Genomic DNA, 26,256 nt, shown 5'->3' on the forward strand with positions numbered 1-26,256 from the left:
TAAATTATTTTTTATTGAAGGATAATTGCTTTACATAATTTTGCTGTTTTCTGTCAAACCTCAAAATGAATCAGCCATAGGTGTACATATATCCCCTCCCTTTTGAAGCCCCCTCCCATCTCCCTCCCCATCCCACCCCTCTAGGTTGACACAGAGCCCCTGTTTGAGTTTCCTGAGACACACAGCAAATTCCTGTTGGCTATGTATTTTACATATGGTAATGTAAGTTTCCTTATTACTCTTTCCATACATTTCACCTTCTCTCCATGTCCATAAATCTATTCTCTGTGTGTTTCTCCATTGTTGCCCTGTAAGTAAATTCTTCAGTAACATTTTTCTAGATTCCGTATATATGTGTTAGAGTACAGTATTTATCTTTCTCTTTCTGATTTACTTCATTCTGTATAATAGGTTCTAGGTTCATCCACCTCAATAGAACTGACTCAAATGTGTTCCTTTTTATGGCTGAGTAATATTTCATTCTGTATATATACCACAACTTCTTTATCCATTCATCTATTGATGGACATCTAGGTTGCTTCCATGTTCTAGCTATTGTAAATAGTGCTTCACTGAACAATGGGATACATGTGTCTTTTTCAATTTTGGTTTCTTTAGGGTATATGCCTAGAAGTGGAGTTGTTTGGTCATATGGTGGCTTTATCCCTAGTTATTTGAGGAATCTCCATACCATCTTCCATAGTGGTTGTATCAGTTCACATTCCTACCAACAGTGCAAGAGTGTTCTTCCAATTTCTCCACCCCCTTTCCAGCATTTATTGTTTGTAGACTTTTTGATGAGGGCCATTCCAACTCGTGTGAGGTACTATCTCATTGTAGTTTTGATTTGCATCTAATAAGGAGTGACGTTGAGCATCTTTTCATGTGTTTGTTACCCATCTGTATGTCTTCTTTGGAGAAATGTCTGTTTAAGTCCTTTTCCCACTTTTTGATTAGGTTGTTTGTTTTTCTGGTATTGAGTTGTATATGCTGCTTGCATATTTTGGAAATTAATCCTTTGTCAGTTGTTTCATTTGCTACTATTTTCTCCTACTCTGAGGGTTGTCTTTTCACCTTGCTTATAGTTTCCTTTGCTGTGCAAAAGCTTTTAAGTTTAATCAGGTCCCACTTGTTTACTTTTGTTTTTATTTCCATTACTCTAGGAGGTGGGTCATAGAGGATCTTGTATATTTTAACCATTTTTAAATTAACTATTGTGGGCATTGATTATATTCACATTGCTGTGCAACAATCACCGCCGTCCATCTCCAGAGCTTTTTCATCTTCCACCTGAAACTCTGTGTCCATTAAACAACTCCTCACCCTCCCCAACCTCCCCAGCAAACACCATTCTACTTTGTGTCTCTATGAATTTGTCTAGTCTAGGCATCTCAAATAACTGGAATCACAATATTTGTCTTTTCGTGACTCAGTACTTCTGGACACCATGTGTGTACTAACCAATACTAACCAATTTTCCAACTCTCCAGACACAACTGTGTTCTGTAGTTTAAGTCAATTCTGACACTATCTGCCTGGAGTTAGTGTTAGACCTTGTCATAGGTTAAGGACTCAGTCCCACAAGACTGCCCCTTCTCAACTTCAGAGCCAGTCATGAGTCCAGGTCAGGTGGTTACCTGTTCTTCTTATGGACTGATCATAAATCAGGGTTCCCATAACCTCCTCCTTGTGTTTGGTAATTTTCTAGAGAGGCTTACCACTCAGGAAAACAGTTTACTCAACTAGATCACTGCTGCTGCTGCTGCTAAGTCGCTTCAGTCGTGTCCAACTCTGTGCGACCCCAGGGTTCAACTCAGGAACAGCCAGATAGAAGAGATGCAGAAAACAAGGTAGAGGGAGGGGCAGGGTCTTCCAGGCTCTCTCCAGGACAGTCACCCTCCCAGCACCTGCCAATGTTCATCAGCCCGGAAGCTCTGTGATCCCCATCCTACTGGTTTTTTATTGAGGCTTTATGGAAGCACAGAATCAACTTAGGCAAGGTTGATTAAAGCATTGGACATTGGTGGTTGAACTGTTTTCAGTCCCTCTCCTCCCTGAATGTGCGGGGTGGGGCTGAAAGTGCCAACCCTTTAACCAGGTGTTTGGTTTTTCTGACACACAGATGCATTCACTGAAACTCAGGTGTAGTTGAAAGGGGCTTGTTACAATTATCAAAAGACACTTTTTCACTCTTAGAGCACCTAAGAGTTTTAGTTCTGTGCCAGCAACAGCATGAAGACTAAATAGGTACTCTAATTACAAGTCACAACATCAGCGTCTTCAAGGTTCATCCATGCTGCAAGTGCCACAATTTCCCTCCTTTTTAAGGCTGAATGATACTCCATTGTATGTTTATACCACACTTTCTTTATTCATTCCAGAAATAATACTTTTGAACGCATTTTTCTTCATATATATTATATGGGCTTCATATATGGGAAAAAAGTTTGAAGTTCTTTATTTCTCTTTTGCACTGATATCCACTTATTAGCTCATTTAAAATTTATTTGAGGGATAAACAAAGTAAGCGTTGACTTCTTGCTTATGTCCTTTTCTCTGTGCTCAGTTCACACGCCTCTTCACTGGCATGCATGTCCTTCATGCCAGGAGAAGGCTGTGCTGTGGCCTTTCCTTTTCCCTTCTCTTATGAAAACAGGATTCCTCAGGGCCAGCCTAGCAGTAGAACAGACACTAGGGAGTCTGGGGATGTCATCTCAGTAGCCTGGCAGCTTTGTGCCCATCATCTGTGCTCACCTCCACCAACCAGTACAGGCCACTAGCTCAGGGTATCCCGCCGTGGGGTGGGGTCTCTCTCAGGAAGGTCCCCCAGGGTTCTGCTCCATTCCAGTTGGAGACCTTCCCACAGCGCCCTTGTTTGGTCCTGATGAGGGCAGCGTGCCCGGAGGGCGGGCTGCTATCTCCTTCTGCCACCTTTCTCCGGGTCTTCACCACAGCTGAGGGGCGTTTCTGCAGCAGCCTGCCCCTCCCTCTCCACCTTCTGGGTGGGGGTTCCGGGCTCAGAGCGCGCCCTCCGGTAGAGTTTGCAGCCAGGGTGGGAACGAGGGCGCCTGGGGTCCTGCGCCCCACGCCGTTCCACCGCCACTATCAGCGGTGCCTGCGGCCTCGCCTCACACCTGCGTGTGGCCCCCGGCTGCCCCCACCCCACAGGCCAGAAAGATGCGGCCGGTGTCCCCGGAGGAGAAGCCCAATCCGCTGCAGGACGCGAATATCTGCTCGCGGCTGTTCTACTGGTGAGTGCCCGACTGGGCTGAGACACCCTGCCGCCTCAGGGCCAGTGCCAGACGCTGCTGAGCTTTCAGGGTCGAGGGTCAGGGTCACGGAGCGCTTTCCGATGGCTGCTTGTAGCGGTGGGGTCTCCCCACGCCGGCCGCGGGGTTCCCTGTCTGCGCCCTCTGGGTGGGACGGCCGAAACGGGTAGCAGGACCCGGGAGGGTCCTGGTGGTGGGGCGCAGGTTTTCCCTGCCTTGCCGCTCGCTGCCCCGTCAGTCTCCTTGGTCCTGGGAGCAGGAGGGGCAGTGGGAGCAGGAGGCAGGAAGGCTGAGAACCCAGGCTGCCCAGGGGAGCTCACCGCCAGCGGGAGAAGGACCTGACCCCCGACCTCCATCTTTAGCCGGCTTCCCCAGGACAGCTCCGGATTCATAGTTCTAAACTAATTTGCTTGTGGCGGATTCATTTTGATATTTGGCAAAACTAATACAATTATGTAAAGTTTAAAAATAAAATAAAATAAAATAAATAAAATAAAAAGCCAACAAAATAGCAATAAAAAAAATAAACTAATTCGCACCCTTTCCCCTCTAAGCAAGCAGCCATGAACAGCTTCCTTTATCTAATTAGTGCCCTGCTCCTGTTGCCATCTTCCAATAATGTCCCACCTTTCCCCACATTCCTTAGGTGATGGCTGAGTTCCAACTGTACCAGGTTCCCTCTGTCCCTGTGTTTGTTACCATGTCTCCCTCCTTCTCTCTTGCTCTCCGTGTGCATCTCTCACTGTACATCCTGGTATCTAGTTGTGACACATTCCATGTGTGTAGGAACAGTATTGTTTTTATTTAATGAACAGGGACATGATTCTTGAACCCATTTTGCTTTTGTCTGGGATACATTGAGATGATGGGAGGATGTATTTGACCAGCCCCTTTCCTGACTGTGAATGCTTTTTCCTTCCAACTTTGAGAGTCACCTTGGGGATGAGGTCCCTGAAGCCTGTGGGGTCTTATCTGCATCTCTAGCCTTTGCAGAAGCAGTGCAGGGTCTTGATGCAGGTGGTCCTGCCCAGGAGTCCTCTGGTACTGAAATCACTGAAGGGTCCCTGAGCTGGGAGGTAACACAGATGAAAAGCAGCTCAGAGAGATGAAGCTCTTAACTAAAGTTTTCCATTTGGTAGCTGGGACTGCTAACTAGGTGGGGTGGAACCTTTGGGTTTAATAACACTTGAGTGATTTTTATATCTTTTGTTTCTGGACGCTAATCCATTCATCTTATCCACAAGTTCTGACATTTCCTTTTTTTTTTTTTTTTTTTTTAATATGGAAGGGCCTTGGGGATCCCCAGGAAACCTGAGCTTCTATGCTTGCTCTGATGGTGGTGTGTTCAGTGTGTGTAATTATATCTCTTTGCCATTTGGTAGCCCTTAAGGAAAGAGGGTCAAGAAGGAAAAATATGGGTGTGGGCTTCCTGGTTGGCTCAGTATTAAAGCCATAGGAAGAGACCAGGAAACGTGGGTTTAATCCCTGGGTTGGGAAGATCCCCTAGATGAGGAAATGGCAACCCACTCCAATATTGTTGCATGGGAAATCCCATGGACAGAGGAGCCTGGCAGGCTATAGTCCATGGGGTTGCAAAAGAGATGGACATGAGTGACTAAGCAGCAACAACTGTACATGATACCAAAGTAGAGACGTCTCTCCTAACTTCAGGCAGGGCAAGGAACTCTCCAGGGATGTTCTATTTGTGGATTTTCAAAATGTGTGTACATGGAAATGGGAAGATGAGGACTTCACATTGATTTGGGTAGACCCCATTTCCAATTTTTCTGCTGAATTGGAAGGAGCTAGATAATCATGATGGTATGATCACTCACCTAGAGCCAGACATCCTGGAATGTGAAGTCAAGTGGGCCTTAGAAAGCATCACTACAAGCAAAGCTAGTAGAGGTGATGGCATTCCAGTTGAGCTATTTCAAATCCTGAAAGATGATGCTGTGAAAGTGCTGAACGCAATATGCCAGCAAATTTGGAAAACACAGCAATGGCCACAGGACTAGAAAAGGTCAGTTTTCATTCCAATCCCAAAGAAAGGCAATGCCAAAGAATGCTCAAACTACCACACAATTGCACTTGTCTCACACGCTAGTAAAATAATGTTCAAAATTCTCCAAGCCAGGCTTCAGCAATACATGAACCGTGAACTTCCTGATGTTCAAGCTGGTTTTAGAGGAGGCAGAGGAACCAGAGATCAAATTGCCAACATCTGCTGGATCATGGAAAAAGCAAGAGAGTTCCAGAAAAACATCTATTTCTGCTTTATTGACTATGCCAAAGTCTTTGACTGTGTGGATCACAATAAACTGTGGAAAATTCTGTAAGAGATGGGAACACCAGACAACCTGACCTGCCTCTTGAGAAACCTATATGCAGGTCAGGAAGCAACAGTTAGAACTGGACATGGAATAACAGACTGGTTCCAAATAGGAAAAGGAGTACGTCAAGGCTGAATATTGTCACTCTGCTTATTTAACTTATATGCAGAGTACATCATGAGAAACACTGGGCTGGAAGAAGCATAAGTTGGAATCAAGATTGCCAGGAGAGATATCAATAACCTCAGATATGCAGATGACACCACTCTTATGGCAGAAAGTGAGGAGGAACTCAAAAGCCTCTTGGTGAAAGTGAAGGAGGAGAGTGAAAAAGTTTGCTTAAAGCTCAAAATTCAGAAAACTAAGATGATGACATCTGGTCCCATCACTTCATGGGAAATAGATGGGGAAACAGTGGAAACAGTGTCAGACTTTATTTTTTTGGGCTCCCAAATCACTGCAGATGGTGACTGCAGCCATGAAATTAAAAGATGCTTACTCCTTGGAAGAAAAGTTATGCCCAACCTCAATAGCATGTTCAAAAGCAGAGACGTTGCTTTGCCAACAAAGGTCTGTCTAGTCAAGGCTGTGGTTTTTCCAGTGGTCATGTATGGATGTGAGAGTTGGACCGTGAAGAAGGCTGAGCGCTGAAGAATTGATGCTTTTTTTTTTTAACCAGAAATTGATTATAATCATCAGCATCTCTTCCATAACACATAATCTTAAAACATTGAAACAAAAGGTTTTTTAACAAAAGTTTTTTAACCAAAGTACTTGAAACCAGATTTTTACATCAGAGCTTCCCAACCTTTTTCAACTGTGGTGTTGGAGAAGACTCTTGAGAGTCCCTTGGAGTGCGAGGAGATCCAACCAGTCCATTCTGAAGGAGATCAGCCCTGGTGTTCTTTGGAAGGAATGATGCTAAAGCTGAAACTCCAGTGCTTTGGCCACCTCATGCAAAGAGTTGACTCATTGGAAAAGACTCTGATGCCAGGAGGCATTAGGGGCAGGAGGAAAAGGGGACGACAGAGGATGAGGTGGCTGGATGGCATCACTGACTCGATGTGACGTGAGTTTGAGTGAACTCCGGGAGATGGTGATGGACAGCGAGGCCTGGCGTGCTGCAATTCATGGGGTTGCAAAGAGTTGGACACGACTGAGCGACTGAACTGAAATGAACTGATTACCTCTTATTTTACAATGTGAAGTTACTTAAGCAGAGAGTTTGAGTAATTTTTTAAAAAACTTTATTTTATATTGGAGTATAGTCAATTTACAATGTTGTGATAGTTTCATGTGGACAGGAAAGGGACTCTGTCATACCTATACATGTATCCATTCTCCCCCAAATTCTAAGAGTTTGAGTAACTTGCCTGCATCACACAGCTTAATAGCGAAAGTTAGATCCCAAACCAGGAGTCTGGCTCCCGAGTCTGTGTTGCCCTGTATGTAACTGCTATTCTGAGTTGCTTCTCTTTGGATACTTGTTCTTAAATGCAGGGAGAAAGCAAATGCAAATACACCTTTGATCTTGTAGGCCGGAGTTTCTCAAGGGAAGTTCTTAAAGTTCTTGCTGTTGGAGATGATGCTTGTGAAACATCTCTATAATCAAGCTTTAGGGCGACTGTTCTCAGAGTATGGCTCTTAGACCTGCAGCATCCTTGTCACCTGGGAGATTGTTAGAAATGCAAATCTCCCCCTCCAGTCCTTTTAGACCAGTTCTGTAAATTTAGAAATGGTGGGTGTGGGGTTAAACAAGCTCCAGGTGATTGTGATGGAAGGTGGAGGCTGGCTTCTGCTTTAAGCTGCTCCTCCCACTGGCATTGTTCCTTTTTGCTAACTTTTAAAAGAGGTCCAGACTTTGTGAATCTGGTTGGTGACCACAATTGCCATCTTGTTTGCAAAGTCTGAGATACCCTTGTGAGTTCCTCGTGTCTCCCACTCACTGTCCTGGGAAAGTTGAAATGAGCCCAGGCAGGAAATACTGCCCAGAGGACAAGGCCCACCTTAGAGAGAAAAACTGAATTTTCATCTTCTCATTGGGTATTTGCTTTTCTTCTCACATTTCATCTGCTTTCTCAACTTGTAAATGATGCCAATAACTAGCTTACTGACTTTATGCAAATGACCGTACTGGGGTTTTAGTATTTCACAGCACAGGTAGCCCTTAAAGCCTAAGAGAAAGCATACATTTTGACTATTGGTAATTGTGAATTTTAGAAAAGAATATATATATATTTTCTATTTCTATAAAAAACTTAAAACTATAGAAGAAGAAGGGCCTCCCAGATAGGTGGCACAGAGGTAAAGAATCCCCCTGGCAGTGCAGGAGACACAAGAGATGCAGGTTTGATTCTTGGGTGTAAGAATCTCGGGTGATTCTCCGGTGTAAGAAATGGCAACTTACACTGTTATTGTTGCCTAGAGAATCCCATGGACAGAGGAGCCTGGTGGGCTACAGTCCATAGGGTCGCAAAGAGTTGGACATGACAGTATGTGCAAGAAGAAAAGAATAAGGATTTGTTTTTATTAGCCAGGTCTACCCTTTGATATTTTGGTATTTCTTATTTTTTCTCCTAGAAATCTTTGCGTGTCTGCCCATGCACAGTTTTTTTTTTTTTAATTAAAATTATAGCCCATTTTTTTTTAGAATTAATTTTTATTGGCATACAGTTGCTTAGCCATGTTGTGTTAGTTATGCACCACAATGAGAGACCAACTCACAGATGGGAAAAAAAAGGAAGAAACAATAGTGTTGGCAAGGGTGTGAAGAAACTAGAACCCTGCACACTGATGGTGGGATTGTAAAATGTGTATCACAAGGGACAAATATTTTATGATTTGATTTACGTGACATATTCAGAGGAGTCAAATTCAAAGAGAAACAAAGTGGCCTCATGGTAGCCAGGGGCTGGGGACAAGGGAAGTGGGGAGTTAGTATTTGATGGCACACCAGTGCAGGATGAAAAGAGTGCTGGAAACTGGTTGCATGATAATGTGAAGGTAGTTAACAATAATGAACCGTGTGCCTAAAAATCGTCAGGAAATTTTATGTTGTGTGCATTTTCCACAGTTTTAAGAAATTTAATGTGAAACAAAAATGGCACCTAATGTGCCTCATTTGGAAGTGTTCCTGTGTTAGAGTCTAGACTTTGCCACTTCCTGGTTACATGACTGTGAACCAGCCACATAACCTCTCAGTATTGGCCTCAGGAAAGTGGGGAGAAGACCTGGAGAGAACACCTCCCTGGGATGCTGAGAGGATCGGTGATGCTCTGAATAGGACAAGCCCTTCCAAACAAAGAGCAGTCATCACCACCACAGAGTGCTCGAGTAATCCCATGTGGTCCACAGTAGAAAACCTCTGACAACTTTGATAGATGAGGATACAACAGCAGCAGCCCCAACAGGATGAAGAAGGACTGCTCTCATTTCCTGGCAAGGACTCAGCACACTGAAAAGCCATGGACTCTGTAGGAGCCCTCCCAACCTCCTCTTCCCCTCTATAAAAGTGCTCTCCAGCCCTGGCACTTTGGGGACTTACACTTGGCTCTCCACAAATGCAGACCTCAACCTTCCATTCTCTGCTGATTCTGAATAAGCCCATCTTTGCTGGAAAAGTATCTGACAGTCTATTTGTTTCAGGTCGACAGAGGGTAGGAATCAACACACTGGGGACACATGGAAGACTCTGGATGGCAAATTATCCACTTGACACCTCTGAGAGGACTCTAGTCTCAGGCTGATCAGATGCAGGACTATAAAGACCAAAAAAAAAATCAAGAATAAACTACAGGAGATAAACTTAAATTTGTTAGGCAGTTTGTTTTGCTGTAAGGACATTCCAGTAAATTTGACTATACCTTTGCTGCTAAGTCACTTCAGTCATGTCCGACTCTGTGTGACCCCATAGACGGCAGCCCACCAGGCTCCCCCGTCCCTGGGATTCTCCAGGCAAGAACACTGGAGTGGGTTGCCATTTCCTTCTCCAAGGACTATACCTTTGGGATGTTCTATTTCTTGCTTGAGGCTGTGGTTATTGTATAAAATTACCAAAGCTCATCAAACTAAACACTCACTAGGAACAGATCAAAGCGAAAGAGCCCTGGAGAGCTCACTCAGCCTCCAATACAGCATGTGGATTTCTGATTGTTAATGAAGAACAACAAGTGGTATTCTGAAAATGGTGCAAACAATCATAGTTTGAAATTAAATATTTCTTTCCATTCACCATTGATAGTTACTGAGGGCCCAGCAGGACCAACCTCCCTAAACCATCTCAGGACTTGGCCAGTTCACATCCCCCGTCATGTCATCAGTTTCTCTGAAAAGTGTCTCCAGAGAGTGTCTTGATACCAGACAGTTTCTACATGCACACTCCCTTTGCAAGGGGACAGTTTAGTGACTGAGACGTGGCCAGTGTCAGAGGAGCAAGGATTTAACACTTGGGCCAAGTGCATCTGGTCCAAGACCCTGCCCCACCCTCATCCCTGGGGACAGGGCCTGCACTCATCCCAACCTGCTGGGTTCTGGGACGAGGGTGGAGAGAAATGCAGAGCTCACCCCAGAGGCTGCAGTGAGGACAGAGTCTCAAGGGACTGGACAATCCAGTCCCCAGCTGGACACGGTTCATTAACTGTGCTGCTTATTTCCAATAGTGAGGAATAAGAAAAAATCAGTAAACCATAATGGGAAAATGGAGTGTTTTAGGAAAAAATAGGGACTATCCTATAACAAAAACTAAAAAAAAAAAAAATTCTAGGTGCCTTTATTGTTAGAAATAACATAAGAAAAAAGCTAAAATAAAACACAGAGATTTAGATATTAGGATTTTTAAAAGACATATTGCAAAAGCAGCAGGAGAAATGAAAAAGAAAAGCTTAATTTTATTTAATGATATATAATTTAAAACCTCTAAGGAACAAATGAAAATCTGAAAAAGTATTATATGCACTATTACAAGTTATTTCAAAAATATAAATCCTCTATAGAAAAAATATACTAATAGACATTTGAAGAAAGACAAATGATCAAGAGACATAAAGAGTGTTCCATCTTTACAAATAAAATGGCAACCCACTCTTTTATTCATTCCTGGAAAATCCCATGGACAGAGGAGCCTGACAGGCCACAGTCCATGGGGTTGCAAAGAGTCTAACAGGACTGAGTGACTGATGCATAAGTCAAATAAATTCAAATTAAAACTGTTTGCATTATTTTTAACTTTAGGCCCAAAGAAACTGTAATTCAGGTACTCAAAGGTGACAATGAAATAAGCTCACAAACAGCTGTTAAGAGGGCAGATTGGTCTGAACCTAATAGAAAACAATTCAGCCCTTCACTAATTATTCTACTTCTGGGAATTTGGAAAAAGGAAAGATGCACCAAAATATATGGTCATAGATATGCATCACATCCTAATTAGCAATAAACTGTATTAAACAAAAGTAAAAGACTGCATATGTTTCAATTAAATACCACATTTTGACAGAAACAGACTCTCAGACTTTAGAGAACGAACTTGTGGTTGCCAAGGAGAATGAAGGGGGAAAGGGATAGTTAGGGAGTTTGGTAGGGACGTGCACACACTGCTGTATTTAGGATGGATAACCAGCAAGGACATACTGTATCACACAGGGAACTCTGCTCAATGTTATGTGGCAGCCTGGATGGGAGTGGGGTTTGGGGGAGAATGGATACATGTGTATGTACGGCTCAGTCCCTTTCCTGTCCTCCTGAAACTATCACGTTGTCCATTGGATATACTCCTTTACAAAATAAAAAGTTTAATTAAAAAATAAATACCATATTTTGAACATTATTTAATGCTATAAATAAATGTTAAACTTTCCTATTGAAAGTTAGGAAGAAATCTGGATATTTTGATGTTGAGCATCTTTTCCTCTTCAAGCAGAATTTTAAAGAGGATCTTTTGTGGGCTTTCCTTGTAGCTCAGATGGTAAAAAATTCTGTCTGTAATACAGGAGAACCGCTTTCAGTCCCTGGTTCAGAAAGATCCCCTGGAGAATGGATTGGCTACCCACTCCTGTATTCTTGCCTGGAGAATTCTATGAACAGACCATGGGGTCACAAAGAGTAGGTCACAACTGCGTGACTAATGCTTTCACTTTGGGTGCAGGGTGTCATCATCAGGGTAAGTCCCAGTGCTGATTCCCTGAGCATTTTCCGTGGGGGACAAGTGTGGAATAAATCACCCAACATGTTTCAAACCTGCTTAGTGGTAAAGCTCCTAGATGTGCACTGTTGTTTTGGAAGGAAACTGAGACCTAGAGATGTTAAAGGTCATGGAGCTGCTGAACTGGGGTGGAGACGTGGAGCAGAGGACAGCTGAGGCCCTGGGTGCCCAGCACCACTGCTGGGACTAGAGTCCAGTCTTCTGACTCCTGGACCGGGGTTCTTTAGGGGTGCCAAGGTACCCAGATTAGCCAAATCTGAAGTTCAGTCTTACTGCTTCTTTAATGAGTCATGGATATTCATACATTCAACAAATAGTCCTTGAGCATCTGTACCCTTGTTGTCCTAGGAATAACAGGACAGAAGAAATGTGATCTCTGTTGTTGCTGTTATTCAGTCACTCAGCCGTGTATGACTCTGCAACCCCATGGACCAGCACGTCAGGCTTCCTTGTCCTTTACTCTCTCCCAGAGTTTGCTCAATTTCATGTCCATTGAGTCGGTGGTGATATCTAACCATCTCATCTTCTGCTGCCCTCTTCTCCTTTTGCCTTCAATCTTTCCCAGCATCTGGTTTTTTTCCAATCAGTCAGCTCTTTGCATCAGGTTGGCCAAAGTATTGGAACTTCAGCATCAGGGCTTCAAATGAATAATCAGGGTTGATTTCCTTTAGGACTGACTGGTTTGATCTCTATCCATGGGTTATTATGATCTGGCCTTGGAAATTTATTTACCCTAGCACATCAGTAAAATGGTGTTTACCAATGGACTCTCTCTGCATGCTAACTATTATCATTTAAATAATGCATAATCAATCTGAATAGGTTTTTTTGGTGGAATCATCTGTAAAGTTACAGTTTTTTTCCTCTTTATAATAAATAATTGCAGAGAGATAAATTGAGATTATGTAAATATCATCTGCTTCAAGCTTTCACACAGTTTTTAATTTCCATTAATGATTTTCTGACTTGATTGTTCCTTTTTTTTTCCGAATTGTTAAACATTTTTATTGTGCAGACTTATAACTTTACAGGACATGCAGGATAAAAAAGTGTAAAATATCAGTAAGCATATAAAATATCAGCAGTCTTTTGGACCAGCACTTGATTTGCACAAGGGACTAAGCATCTGTATGGAACAGACATATCTTGGGATACATAGTTTATGGATTGAATCACATAATAATTTCCCAAGGGCTTTTCCTCATATAAATAGAAAAAAATATCTTGCACTTAAAAATTATTCAGTATAGTACATTTTCAGTTATGTCCACAGCTTAAAAGTAACTGATTACTCCTTTCATATTTACTTGCATTTGTTTGCAAGAGCTTTCTTTTCTTTCCTGTTTACGTAGCACTATGGATTCATGGATTCTTTGATTATTTACTGTGTTAAGGTTCATTGCCATTTGTTTGTTCTGATGCTCTAAGTATCCCAGATTTGTCTAGCAAGAGCCATTCAAGCTTCTCTGTCCTTCTACACATCCTCATGATTCCTTATTTTATGGCACAAGATGTCCCAGACCCATCTTGACCTTCTCTGCCTGTTGGTCTTGGCCTGTAGACAGTGAGGCCTTTGCCGGGATTGCCTGGGGCTCTGCTCACCAGGGCTCATACTAGTTATGAGCAGCCCCCACAGAAATTCTCTTTTTGCAGTCAGTGTTGTGGCTGGACAGGCCCTTGTGGTTCTTAGGATTGTGAGACACATCTCAGAAACAACCATCAGGGAACTTTGAAATGGCAAGGTGTATCACTCACATGCCCTGGAGGTAAAAGGCACCCCTGGGGTGACACAGTGAGGTCCTGGGTGAAGAGAGCTCATGAGCAAGCTTGGACTTGGGGTTCTACCTTTTTGAGGTTGAGAGTGGGGTGTCTAGGATTTTAGAGGCTCACTCTTTATTGATGGAATTAAAAAATAAGAGGGGGAATTAAAGTGCGGGAAGGGAGAAGCAAGCAGTCAGTGAGATGGTCTTTTATCAGGTCACACAGAGCTTTCTGAAAGCGGGAACTTCACGGGTGGGGTGGCCTGGCTCTTTATCTCATTGTGTAGCTGTCACGTGTTCACCAGAGATGGATGTCTTTGACATGGATGTCTCCAAAGCTTCATGGCAGTCACTTCTATTACAGTTAAAAAAAAGAAAAAGAATTATCAGTGCTAACACACACAGCCCCAGCCTTGGAATCAGCCATTTCTTCAGTTGGTTCGTTTTAGAGAAGAAGGATATTAAAAAGTCAAGACCTGGGTAAGTGGGACCAAAGGACACAAACTTCCATTATAAAATAAGTTAAACAGTAGGATTAACTATAGTCACCAGACTGCACGTTACATCCTTGTGAAACTGAAAGTCCCTTTGTCATGTCCGACTCTTTGCGATCCCATGCACTATACAGTTCGTGGAATTCCTGCCTGCAATGCAAGAGACCTGGGTTTGATCCCTGGGTTGGGAAGATCCCTTGGAGAAAGAAAAGGCTACCCACTCCAGTATTATGGCCTGGAGAATTCCATGAACTGTATAGTCCATGGGGTTGCAAAGAGTCGGACACAACTGAGCGACTTTCACTTTCATGAAGGTGTAATGTCCAGTCTGGTGACTATAGTTAATCCTATTGTATTGAATATTTGAAAGCTGATAAGAGAGTAGACTTTGAAAGTCCTTCCCACAAGAAAAAACATGTAATTGTGTAAGTTAAACAAAACCCCAAGATCAGGGGGCTAGAATGTTCTTTGCTACCAGTGTGTTATTGCTTCTGGGGCCGTTCAGCATACAGAGTTAGGGAGTGTGTGTGTGTCTGTGTGTGAGTGTGTAAACACATATCTAATTATTCCACCATATATTTAAAATATAGTTTTGTTTTGTTTTTTAACAAAGCCCATCACCATAGGATTCTTTTTTTTTATTATTCATTTTTATTTTTTAATTTTATTTTATTTTTAAACTTTACAATATTGTATTAGTTTTGCCAAATATCTAAATGAATCCACCACAGGTATACATGTGTTCCCCATCCTGAACCCTCCCCCCTCCTCCGTCCCCATACCATCCCTCTGGGTTGTCACAGTGCACCAGCCCCAGGCATCCAGTATTGTGCATCAAACCTGGGATTCTAATTAGAGCTGTGTAATTTAGATATTTGTCACTGTCCTTTTAATTTTTAACAGGTGGCTAAACCCCTTGTTTAAAATTGGTTACAAACGGAAATTAAAACAAGATGGCTTGTACTCAGTGCTTCCAGATGATCGCTCCCAGCACCTTGGAGAAGAGCTGCAAGGGTGAGCACAGGCAGCTGGGAGAAGGGGAGGAAGAGTGAGAATTTCCACGTGGGGCTAAAGGTTTGTGGTGGCTTTGCTTCCTCTGGGTTCCTCTGAGCCTCCTCCCCTGACAGTGCACGCTCACCCCCTCAGTCTGACCCCAGGCTTAGCCCACTTTGGAGGCTGGGGGAGCCCGTGTTCCCTGTGCATCTGTGCAATTGAAGGGAGCCTGCAGCCAAGGCCCTGAAGACCAAGCTCTGTCCCTGGAGGTGGGGCCCCTGGACGAGGGAGTCTGCCCCCATGAGGTGCTCATGACCTGTGAGTCCAGCAAAGCTTGGCAGGAACTTGTTTTCTGAGACTAAGACTTCTCACTCAAGGCCTGGTCTGGTACTTTTTTTTGGTGCTTTGGTCTACACTGCTCATCCTTCAGGTGCCCTGTGACCCATTAGCCAGCATCTATGGGGCAGCCACAGAGTGCCCTGTAGTGAAGGCTCATCTTCTGCTCCGCCCTTCCCTGTTTTACATGAGCAGGGCTCTTCTTCACTGTGCTCTGTTTCTCATCAAAGGTACTGGGATCGAGAAGTTTTGAGAGCCAAGAAAGATGCACGGGAGCCTTCTTTAATGAAAGCAATCGTCAAGTGTTACTGGAAATTCTATTTCGTTTTGGGACTGCTTACATTTCTTGAGGTAAAAGCGTTTCCATACTGTGCATTGCTTCTCAGTGTGTGCAGATAAGCACTGAGATGGATGAGATGGTGGGGAGAGAGGACAGTGGTTTAAGGTCTGAAGATAAAACTTGTCTGTGAATCAGGATGTACTTCAGCGGTTGTATATTCTTTCAGAATGGGCAGGTGCTTAAAGGACAAATGCTCCAGGGGATTACAGTTGGGTTGGCCAAAAAATTCTTTCAGGTTTCCCATAACAGCTTATGGCAAAACTTGAATGAACTTTTTGCCAAGCCAATGTTTTTCTTTTAACCAGTTAAATCATAGTATTGTAGAAGGATGACACTGAAAAGAAAACACCTTTTATACCATATTAGGACATTGTTAATGCTCAGTAAATGATATAAATGCTAAAAGTGATCCTTGAGAAAGACAAGATCCTACAACCTCAAGGAATATGTGCCTCATGGTTTGGGTGAGGTAAACTTGGACTTGAACCCAAAACATAAGATATTTTATAGTCACTCAGCAAGTAATTGTTGCCCAGCAAGTAACTTGCCCGGGACACATCTGATAAATGCCTTCCTAAGAAGGGATCATTGCCTCTCCCATTCCTGTGAAATAGAACCTGGTACCCTGCATTTGGGCTGGAGCTGCCAGAGCTCCAAGAACACACACTTCCCTGGGCTGCACCCTCCCCGTGGGCCAGGTCATCCAGGCCAGAGCCCCGTGGGGAGGAGCTTCTGCTTCACCATGAATTGTGGAGAATCTGTGCACCATCTGTGCTGGTTTCTGTCCTGGCTGTGGAGGTGGTTTTCTGGTTGAAGGGAGAGTCTTGGTAGCTGGCACTGGCAGAGGGTGGAGGAGGGGATGTGCAGGAAAAAAACAGAGACAGAAAGCTGTGAGGTTAGTGACCTCCATGACCCTGAAGGGCCTGAGTCAAGATACCCCAGAGGACAGTCCACCTGGGGACACAGTACCGTCAGCCCCCCTGTTCTGGCTGAGCCTGCTGGAGGTCTGCTGCAGGCCCGCTTGGGTGGCTCATGCTCTCTGTGGTCCCTTAGTGCTGCCTTAGGGACACAGGTGGGCTGTGAGTATGTGAGGACAGGAGGGATGGACGATGCGGTTTCTGTAAAAGGGGTGTTTTATGTTGAGAAGGTCTGAGTTGTCATCAGTCCATCGTGTTGGGGTGAGGTGATGGGCCAGGTTTTCAGGTGGGCGGCATGGCACTTGCTTAAAGGCTGTGCTGTACTGAAGGGTACTGCAGGCAGTGCACAGCTGGGCAGGTGAAGTCTGCCCCACACAAATGGAGAGACAGAGAATCTGTCAGCTCCCAGGTGACTGGGTGGTCCTGGGAGATGGAGTTCTCGTTGATGACAAAGGTGTGTTGACCATTGTACCACAGGATGGTGACAGGTATGTAGGGCAGAGTGCCACCTTAGAGAGGGCTCTGACCACTGAGATGCTGCAGTGCCTTGTGAAGGGTGGGGTGGTGTTGATTCCAAAGTTGTCCAGCCCCAGAAGCAGTTCCTGCTGGGGATCCAAGATGGCCAGGCCTGGGGCTGTGGAAGGTGTCAGTTGGTAGAGCCCTGGCCCCTTCTTCAGGAGGCTGGTTGTGGGGCGGCCATGGTAGAGAAGAGGGGAGTCGAGGACCTTGAAAACAAGGGACCTCATCCTCTGTAGTACTAGAAGTTCCAGTAGCAGTAACAGGGGTTCATACTCACTAGTTGTTGTGGTGGCAACAACAGTACTATTAGTAGTGCAGCAGTAACAATAGTAAGTACTCAAAATATGATATGTATCGGGAACTGCTATGAGCGCTTTATGTGTAATATCACTTTTATTCCTTGGGCTAACTCAGTGAAGTAGGTTTCGTATTACCCTCATTTTAGAAGACAGGACACAGTCCAAGTAGTTCCATATGATGCCTGTGGTCACATGGAGCATAAAGAACAACCTGAGGTTCCACTTCAGGCACTCTGACTTATGAGCCTGTTCATCTTAATGACTGAGAGCTCGTCCAGGGTCAGAAAGGCTTGTCTTTAGAGCTTTGTACTCATGGTGTCAGACACACGCATCCTGAACTTTGTCTAAAAGATAATAAATAGGATGCTAAGAACTTCCTGGAGCAGGAAGTCAGATTTGGAATTGTAAATGAGGGTAGAGTTCAGGTGACCATGTCCCCCTGGTCCCAGATTTGCGTAGGATACTGACGCCAGCAGCAACATCATGCTGTGTTCAGATGGACCAGGAGCCCTTTAACTTTCCCCTCATTACCATCCCTAAGTGGTGATAGTTTTAGATAGTGGAAGATCTAAACTCAGCTCAGGATTCTCTAAAACGTGAACACATTTACTTTGTGACCTCCTGCCCTCTTTTAATTCCTCTGGTGCACAGGACAACTCATGGGTTACCCATGGTTCCCAGATGGTGCTGTGACCAACCACAGCACAGGCACTCCTGGCAGCACTGGTGGGAAGAGGCAGGTGATGCCAGTCCAGGGCGAGGATTCTGGGGTTAGGATTTCAAAGTGAGAAACCTCTGTCCTGTGAGAATTGAGGCTGATCATAATGCTTGGGGAAGCAAGTACCAGGCTAGTGTTCAACCTGGAGCACTTTCAGGTCACCCCTAATTAGAACAGAACAGCCAGCAAGTTCCCAGTAACCTGGCCCCTGTGTGCACCCCCATGGGGATCTTGGGTGAGGAGAACAGGTTTCCGCCTGTCCACAGCCCTCAGGGTGGAGAGGAGGGGCCTGAAGACACTTCCTGGACGAGAGACACAGAGACTACTCCCCAGGTCATCAGGGCTTCTCGGTGGATGATGAGGTCTCCACCTACTGGTGTGTAAATGGGGTGACCTTGAAGAGCCTCAGCAGTAATGACTCTGTTTCCCCTGAGTGGGGAGGAATGGACAGGGTTTACATCTTCTTCCTGGGATCCTTAGAAATGGCTGGAGTTGTCTCATCACTGACCTTTGTCCAAGCCACTTTTGTTGGTTGTCTTTGTTTTAGGTGGGCTTTCCTGGTGGCTCAGAGGTTAAAGCATCTGCCTCCAATGTGGGAGACCTGGGTTTGATCCCTCGGTCGGGAAGATCCCCTGGAGAAGGAAATCGCAACCCACTCCAGTATGCTTGCCTGGAGAATCCCATGGATGGAGAAGCCTGGTAGGCTACAGTCCACGGGGTCACAAAGAGTTGGACATGACTGAGAGACTTCACTTTCCTTTCTGCTGAGCCTGCCCTATACAAATTGGGCTAGCCAAGAAATGGGTGTGTTTGTTTCACACACACACTGTGTGAAACTTGTTTGTTTTAGGTAGAGGCTATCAGTTCAGTTCAGTTCAGTTGCTCAGTACTGTCTGACTCTCTGCGACCCCATGAATCACAGCACTCCAGGCCTCCCTGTCCACCACCAACTCCTGGAGTTCACTCAAACTCATGTCCATCGAGTCGGTGATGCCATCCAGCCATCTCATCCTCTGTCATCCCCTTCTCCTCCTGCCCCCAGTCCTTCCCAGCATCAGGGTCTTTTCCAATGAGTCAACTCTTCACATGAGGTGGCCAAAGTATTGGAGTTTCAGCTTCAGCATCAGTCCTTTCAGTGAACACCCAGGACTGATCTCCTTTAGGATTGACTGGTTGGATCTCCTGGCAGTCCAAGGGACTCTCAAGAGTCTTCTCCAACACGGCAGTTCAAAAGCATCAATTGTTCGGTGCTCAGCTTTCTTCACAGTCCAACTCTCACATCCATACATGACCATTGGAAAAACCATAGCCTTGACTAGACGGACCTTTGTTGGCACAGTAATGTCTCTGCTTTTTAATATGCTATCTAGGTTGGTCATTGGAGAAGGCAATGGCACCCCACTCTAGTACTCTTGCCTGGAAATTCCCATGGATGGAGGAGCCTGGTGGGCTCCAGTCCATGGGGTTGCTAAGAGTCGGACAGGACTGAGCGACTTCCCTTTCACTTTTCACTTTCACGCATTGGAGAAGGAAATGGCAACCCACTCAAATGTTCTTACCTGGAAAATCCTGGGGACAGGGGAGCCTGGTGGGCTGCAGTCTATGAGGTCGCACAGAGTTGGACATGACTGAAGCGACTTAGCAGCAGCAGGTTGGTCATAACTTTCCTTCAAAGAAGTAAGCGTCTTTAAATTTCAAGGCTGCAATCACCATCTGCAGTGATTTTGGAGACCCAAAACATAAAGTCTGACACTGTTTCCACTGTTACCCCATCTATTTCCCATGAAGTGATGGGACCAGATGCCATGATCTTCATTTTCTAAATGTTGAGCTTTAAGCCAACTTTTTCACTCTCCTACTTCACTTTCATCAAGAGGCTTTTGAGTTCCTCTTCACTTTCTGCCATAAGGGTGGTGTCATCTGCATATCTGAGGTTATTGATATATTTCCCAGCAATCTTGATTCCAGCTTGTGCTTCTTCCAGCCCAGCATTTCTCATGATATACTCTGCATATAAGTTAAATAAGCAGGGTGACAATATACAGCCTTGACGTACTCCTTTTCCTATTTGTAACCAGTGTGTTGTTCCATGTCCAGTTCTAACTGTTGCTTCCTGACCTGCATATAAGTTTCTCAAGAGGCAGGTCAGGTGGTCTGGTATTCCCATCTCTTTCAGAATTTTCCACAGTTTATTGTGATCCACACAAAGTCTTTGGCATAGTCAATAAAGCAGAAATAGATGTTTTTATGGAACTCTCTTGCTTTTTCAGTGATCCACCAGACGTTGGCAATTTGATCTCTGGTTCCTCTGCCTCTTCTAAAACCAGCTTGAACATCTGGAAGTTCATGGTTCATGTATTGCTGAAGCCTGGCTTGGAGAATTTTGAGCATTACTTTACTAGCATGTGAGATGAGTGCAATTGTGCAGTAGTTTGAGCATTCTTTGGCATTGCCTTTCTTTGGGATTGGAATGAAAACCCTTTCCAGTCCTGTGGCTACTGCTGAGTTTTCCAAATTTGCTGGCATACTGAGTGCAGCACTTTCACAGCATCATCTTTCAGAATTTGAAATAGCTCAACTGGAATTCCATCACCTCTACTAGCTTTGTTCGTAGTGATGCTTTCTAAGGCCCACTTGACTTCACATTCCAGGATGTCTGGCTCTAGGTGAGTGATCACACCATTGTGATTATCTGGGTTGGTAGAGGCTATAGGACGGCACATATTTGTGTAAATCTTCACTTTGGAGCTCAACTGATGGGTAGGAAAGAGAGTCCTCTGCGTCCCAAAGTGGGCTTTTTTCCTCGACTCATGGCTGTTTCCCCAAGAGCTGAGTGGTTTTTGCATTTATTTTCCAACCCTTTCTTCCATGTGTCCCTCACTTCTGCTCAACCTGGCAGGCTGAGGAGTGGCTGCTGGTGGCAGAGATACTGTGGGCTGAGAGCAAGCACTGAGGACCCCAAAGCAAGGGAAAGGAGGAGGGGGCACTGAACCAAGTGGACGGGGACCTGCAGAGCAGACTTGCCATGTGCACCCTGCTGGTTCCTGAGAGCATTGCATGAGCCATCAGATGTTAGTAGTATCCTCAATGATCACCTTGAGACATATATGAGGGTGATGCTTTTCAATTCATTTTTTAGAGAAAAGCTGTATTTTTACTGCCTCATTGAAAAATTATTTTTTATTGACTTACAATATTATATCAGTTTCAAGTGTATAGCATAGTAATTTAGTATTTTTATACATTATAAAATGATCACCCAGATTAGTCTAATAACCCTGTGTCACTATCCAAAGTTTTCCAATGTTATTGACTATATTTCCTATGTTGTACATTACATTCCCATGACTTATTTATTTTATAACTGGAAGTTTGTGCCTCTTAATCTCCCTCACCTACTTCACTCATCCTCCAATTCCCTTCAATCCATTTTCTTTAATAAGTCAAGGAAATAGGTAACTACTTTTTTTAAAAAAAGATTGCATTCATAATGGTGAAAAATTCAAAATTCTGCTTAGAAGTGAAACTTTCTAGAAAACTGTCTAGAAACTTGGCTTCTGAAAGTGACTTTTCTCAAGAGTTCTCGTTCTGCCCTAATGGGCTATAAACAGCAGTGAGTTTTCTAAGCCCTTTGTGAAACTGGCCTCTACCATTAAGGATAGAATAGATCTCTTCCCAGGACTCCGGTCTTTTGTGCAAACTGTAGACATCTTTGCTAATTTTTTGCTTTCTGGTGTGACAAGTTTCTGGTTTATCTTTACACACAAAAAAGCTGTGCATCCTTAAGTAGAAGTTTGCCCCAGCCCTGGAATTTCCATTTCTCCAAGCAGCCATGGGTCCTTCTAGTGGGAAATGGTATTTAGATTCTATGGCCTGGGCACTAGGGGTGCTCATTGCTGTTGGGTTGGCTATTGTTTCTCAGCTTTTTCATTGGACAAAGCTAGAATACATTGTTTATAGTAAACAGACGCTGAGTTTGTATGGGTATTTCCAACCTAAATCAGATTCAGGACAGTAGTGCTTTTACTTTATCTTTTTACTCTTAGATTGGGATCTCTTTTCCTGTCATCATCTTTTCTCTTTTCTCCCATGCCTAATGGTGGCTCAGATGGTAAAGAGTCTGCCTGCAGCGCAAGAGACCCAGGTCTTTGGGTTGGGAAGTTCCCCGGGAGGAGGGCATGGCAACCTACTCCAGTATTCTTGCCTGTAAAATTCCATGGACAGAGGAGCCTGGCAGGCTACAATCCATAGGGTCACAAAGAGTCGGACATGACTGAGCGGCTTCACTTAATCCCAGTTCTCAATGATACCAACATAATTAGTCATTTAAAAATCTTATAGTATCAATACTATTAACCATAATGTGTCTTTTGGAAGTTTTTGTTGTTGTTGTTGCTGTTCACATTGTTCTTAGATAGGCATATCACACAAGGAATGTGTTTTTAAATAATTTCTTTATAAACCACTTTTAATAATTCTTTTTGGTATAACTTTGCCAAACTACTGGATGGCTAGAGCTTTTGTTTCATTTTACTCTGAAATTTAAGAAATTGTTTTTGAAAACTTGATTGTTTTATAATTATAATTCTGTATAATGTTTTCACAATTCCAAAGTCAAATCAATAAAAGAGGCTATTTTAAAGAAGATTGGTATTCTTGTTCCATTCTAATTCCTCCACCACTTTAGATGTAACATTACAAATTTTGATTCATATTTTTATTTTGTAAATACAATATTTTATAAACATTTATTTTTTTTTCTGAATTTCCTCATTGAAGTCTCAAGAGTTTCAGTTCATTAGGAGTTTGCTTAGAAGCATGATATGTAACATGGAACTTGAGTTAAAACCTTCTGTGGTACTTGTAAGTCCTTCAAAGCAAGTTCACAGCCCCTCCAGGTCCAGATGCCCTGAAGATGCAGGAGAACAGCAGATGCTTTCATGGGATTAGTTTCTACATCCAGAATCTTCCAGGGAGAGGGAACTTCAGGGTCCATCCTTAATCAGTTGAACCTAAACCAGTTTCTAGAGCCTTGGCTTCAGGTCTCAGAGCGCTCTTCACCCCTCCCAGGTGATTCTAAGGTGCAGTTAGGATGAAGACCACTGTGTCAGGAGGAGTGAGATTATATTTAGCATCCTAATGGTTATTATTTTCCCAGATTCACTGCTCTTCCTCCTTAGCTCTGGATCTGTCTCAGCTCTGCTGTTTGTCACCTGTTCCCCCATTTCTGAAGATAAATTGCCCCTTTATTTTTCCCACAAACTCATTTTTTTCTGCTCATATATTTCACTCAAGCATTGTTTTCCTTGTCTGATATAGCTTGTTTCTGTTTTCTTCATTTTCTTAATTTTTCTCATGAAGCAGAGTTGGTGGAGTTGGACAAGAAACCTTTTAAGTACGTGTGGAAATGTAATGGAGAAACTATATTGACTAGGGAAATTTTAGCACTTAACCCTGTGAGAAGTTCCCCTAAGAAGCAGGAAATGGGGTCCAAAAGTCAAATGCTATCAGGAGGCTGAATACCAGGACTCCACCAAGAAATGTCTGCCCCAGAGACTCTGAGATGCTTGTAGAATCTTGATCAAATGGTATCATTTTATATTAGACTATTTTAAAAAATCTTTCACAGTTTCATAGTTGTGAAGAATTCATACGAAGATGTAAGAACTCTATTCTCAACTGGTTTGTGGAAAGAATATTCACAGATCAAACTTAGACTGATGTCAAAGATGAAGAGTTTTGGGGCACAACTGGTGATCTCATGCCTGCTTATCCAGAAAGTTTTAATTTTGGTTAGTTTCAAGTTTGATAGTGAATATTTTCTCAGTTGTTTTGGTCCTCGCTAGTTGAGGATTAGGATCAAGAATAGACAGAAGAGTAGAAGCTACAGACCATGGACTGGCATTACTCCTTAATGAGTCTGCTTGCTCCACTGGGTTATTAAAGACTGTCTCTCAGGAGATAAACCAAGACACTTAGGCGGTAATGGTCTGCTTTTATTTTGCACTCTTTTTTTTTTTGCTGGATTTGTTGCATTTATCAGTATTTGTTTAGGTGGGTGACATTACTCTTACTCCTCCCATAATTGCAACGATGTTAGGATCAAATAACTGAGTAACAGACAGCTGAGTAACAGCCAACAAAGGTCCATCTAGTCAAAGCTGTGTTTTTTCCAGTAGTCATGTATCGATATGAGAGTTGGACTATAAAGAAAGCTGAGCAGCGAAAAATTGATGCTTTTGAACTGTGATGTTGGAGAAGACTCTTGAGAGTCTCTTGAACAGAAAGGAGATCCAACCAGTCAATCCTAAAGGAAATCAGTCCTGAATATTCACTGGAAGGACTGATGCTGAAGCTGAAACTCCAATATTTTGGCCATTTGATGGAAAGAGCTGACTCATTATGAAACTGGAGCCTATTATACAGAGTGAAGTAAGCCAGAAAGAAAAACACCAATACAGTATACTAACACATATATATGGAATTTAGAAAGATGGTAACAATAACCCTGTATACGAGACAGCAAAAGAGACACTGATGTATAGAACAGTCTTTTGGACTCTGTGGGAGAGGGAGAGGGTGGGATGATTTGGAAGAATGGCATTGAAACATGTATAATATCATATATGAAACAAGTCGCCAGTCCAGGTTTGATGCACGATACTGGATGCTTGGGGCTGGTGCATTGGGCTGACCCAGATGGGATGGTACGGGAGGGAGGAGGGAGGAGGGTTCAGGATGGGGAACATGTGTATACCTGTGGTGGATTCATGTTGATAAATGGTAAAACCAATACAATATTGTAAAGCTAAAAAATAAAATAAAATTAAAAAGAAAGAAAGAAAGAAAAGACCCTGATGCTGGGAAAGATTGAAGGCAGGAGGAGAAGGAGATGACAGAGGATGAGATGGTTGGATGGCATCACTGACTCAATGGACGTGAGTTTTAGCAGGCTCTGGGTCTTGGTGATGAACAAGGAGGCCTGGCATTCTGCAGTCCATGGGGTAACAAAGAGTTGGACATGACTGAGCTACTGAACCAAACATACAGCAGTGATTCCCAAAGAGAATCACAGTTTTAGGACACTCTGGGATGGCAGGTGTTACCACTGCGCTTCTGGTGGAGAGCCCCAGGTTTGTAGCCTGCAGCACTGGGCTGCCCTTGATCATATCTGGGCTGGGACTGTCATGTGTAGTTTAACATTCTTGCTTCTCTGCGTAAGTCTAGACTTCTGTCTCAGGAAACTGTATAAACTGTGTGTTTTATAATCTATGAGGGGCTCTTCTTCAGCTCTTAGTGCCTCCAGGTGTTATTGATGGAGCTTGCTGGAAGAGTAACAGTGAGCCTTTGTGTTCTTGAGAACTGGTCATCAAACTCTGATGTTGTCATCTTATTCATAATTCTTCCAGTAAACAATCTTCTCTTCTCTGGAGTAGATGAAATCTACTGTGACCTTGTGGAAGATAAGGCAGATATTACAGCCTGTGAACATGTGTGTAGAACAAGACAGAATTTTAGGGCTTCTGTGTCACAGCCTTTTGAGAGATGGTTTCAGCTTTCTGTAAATAATCTGATCAGGCACTAGTTAGTTGAACAGAAAATGCATTTTAGTTATGCTTTGTTTTGAGTTGTGAATTCTCTTCTTCTTATGGGTTCCTCAAATTTGTACAGACTGAAGAGAGCTAGCAAAAGCAAAACCATCAGAGGACTTCGCTGGTGGTTCAGTGGTTATGACCCCTTCCAATGCATGGGTCACGGGTTTGATCCCTGTTTGGGGAATTAAGATATCACATGCCTCAGGGCAACTAAGCTGGTGCTTCTCAATTGGAGAAGTCTGAGCGCTACAATGAAAACCCAACACAGCAAAAAAAAAAAAAAAACTTTCATGCTGGAGATTTCTTGGTGGATGATGTTTTGCAATCAGGTAGACCAGCTAAAGTTGATAGAGATAAAATCTAGACATTAATTGAGAACAGCAGTGTTATATCTCAGTATATCATGTGGGAGATAGCCAACATACTTAAATTATCAAACAAAACAAAACAAAACATTGAAAGTCATTTCACCATCTTGGTTATATTA

At 43.5% G+C, this 26,256-nt stretch overlaps 1 protein-coding gene across 1 annotated transcript in view; it reads left to right on the plus strand.

Moving 5' to 3' along the window:
• The first annotated feature begins 3,177 nt into the window (after positions 1 to 3,177).
• LOC129624242 (ATP-binding cassette sub-family C member 4-like) overlaps positions 3,178 to 26,256 on the plus strand; it is a 194,663-nt gene continuing 171,584 nt past the window's right edge. Inside the window, exons 1-3 of the mRNA XM_055541903.1 lie at positions 3,178 to 3,251; positions 14,956 to 15,066; positions 15,612 to 15,732. Of these exons, the coding sequence (XP_055397878.1) occupies positions 3,178 to 3,251; positions 14,956 to 15,066; positions 15,612 to 15,732 (306 nt within the window). The remainder of the gene's footprint in view (positions 3,252 to 14,955; positions 15,067 to 15,611; positions 15,733 to 26,256) is intronic.

The sequence above is a fragment of the Bubalus kerabau genome, chromosome 12, assembly GCF_029407905.1.
Source record: "Bubalus kerabau isolate K-KA32 ecotype Philippines breed swamp buffalo chromosome 12, PCC_UOA_SB_1v2, whole genome shotgun sequence".
Lineage (NCBI taxonomy): Eukaryota > Metazoa > Chordata > Mammalia > Artiodactyla > Bovidae > Bubalus > Bubalus kerabau.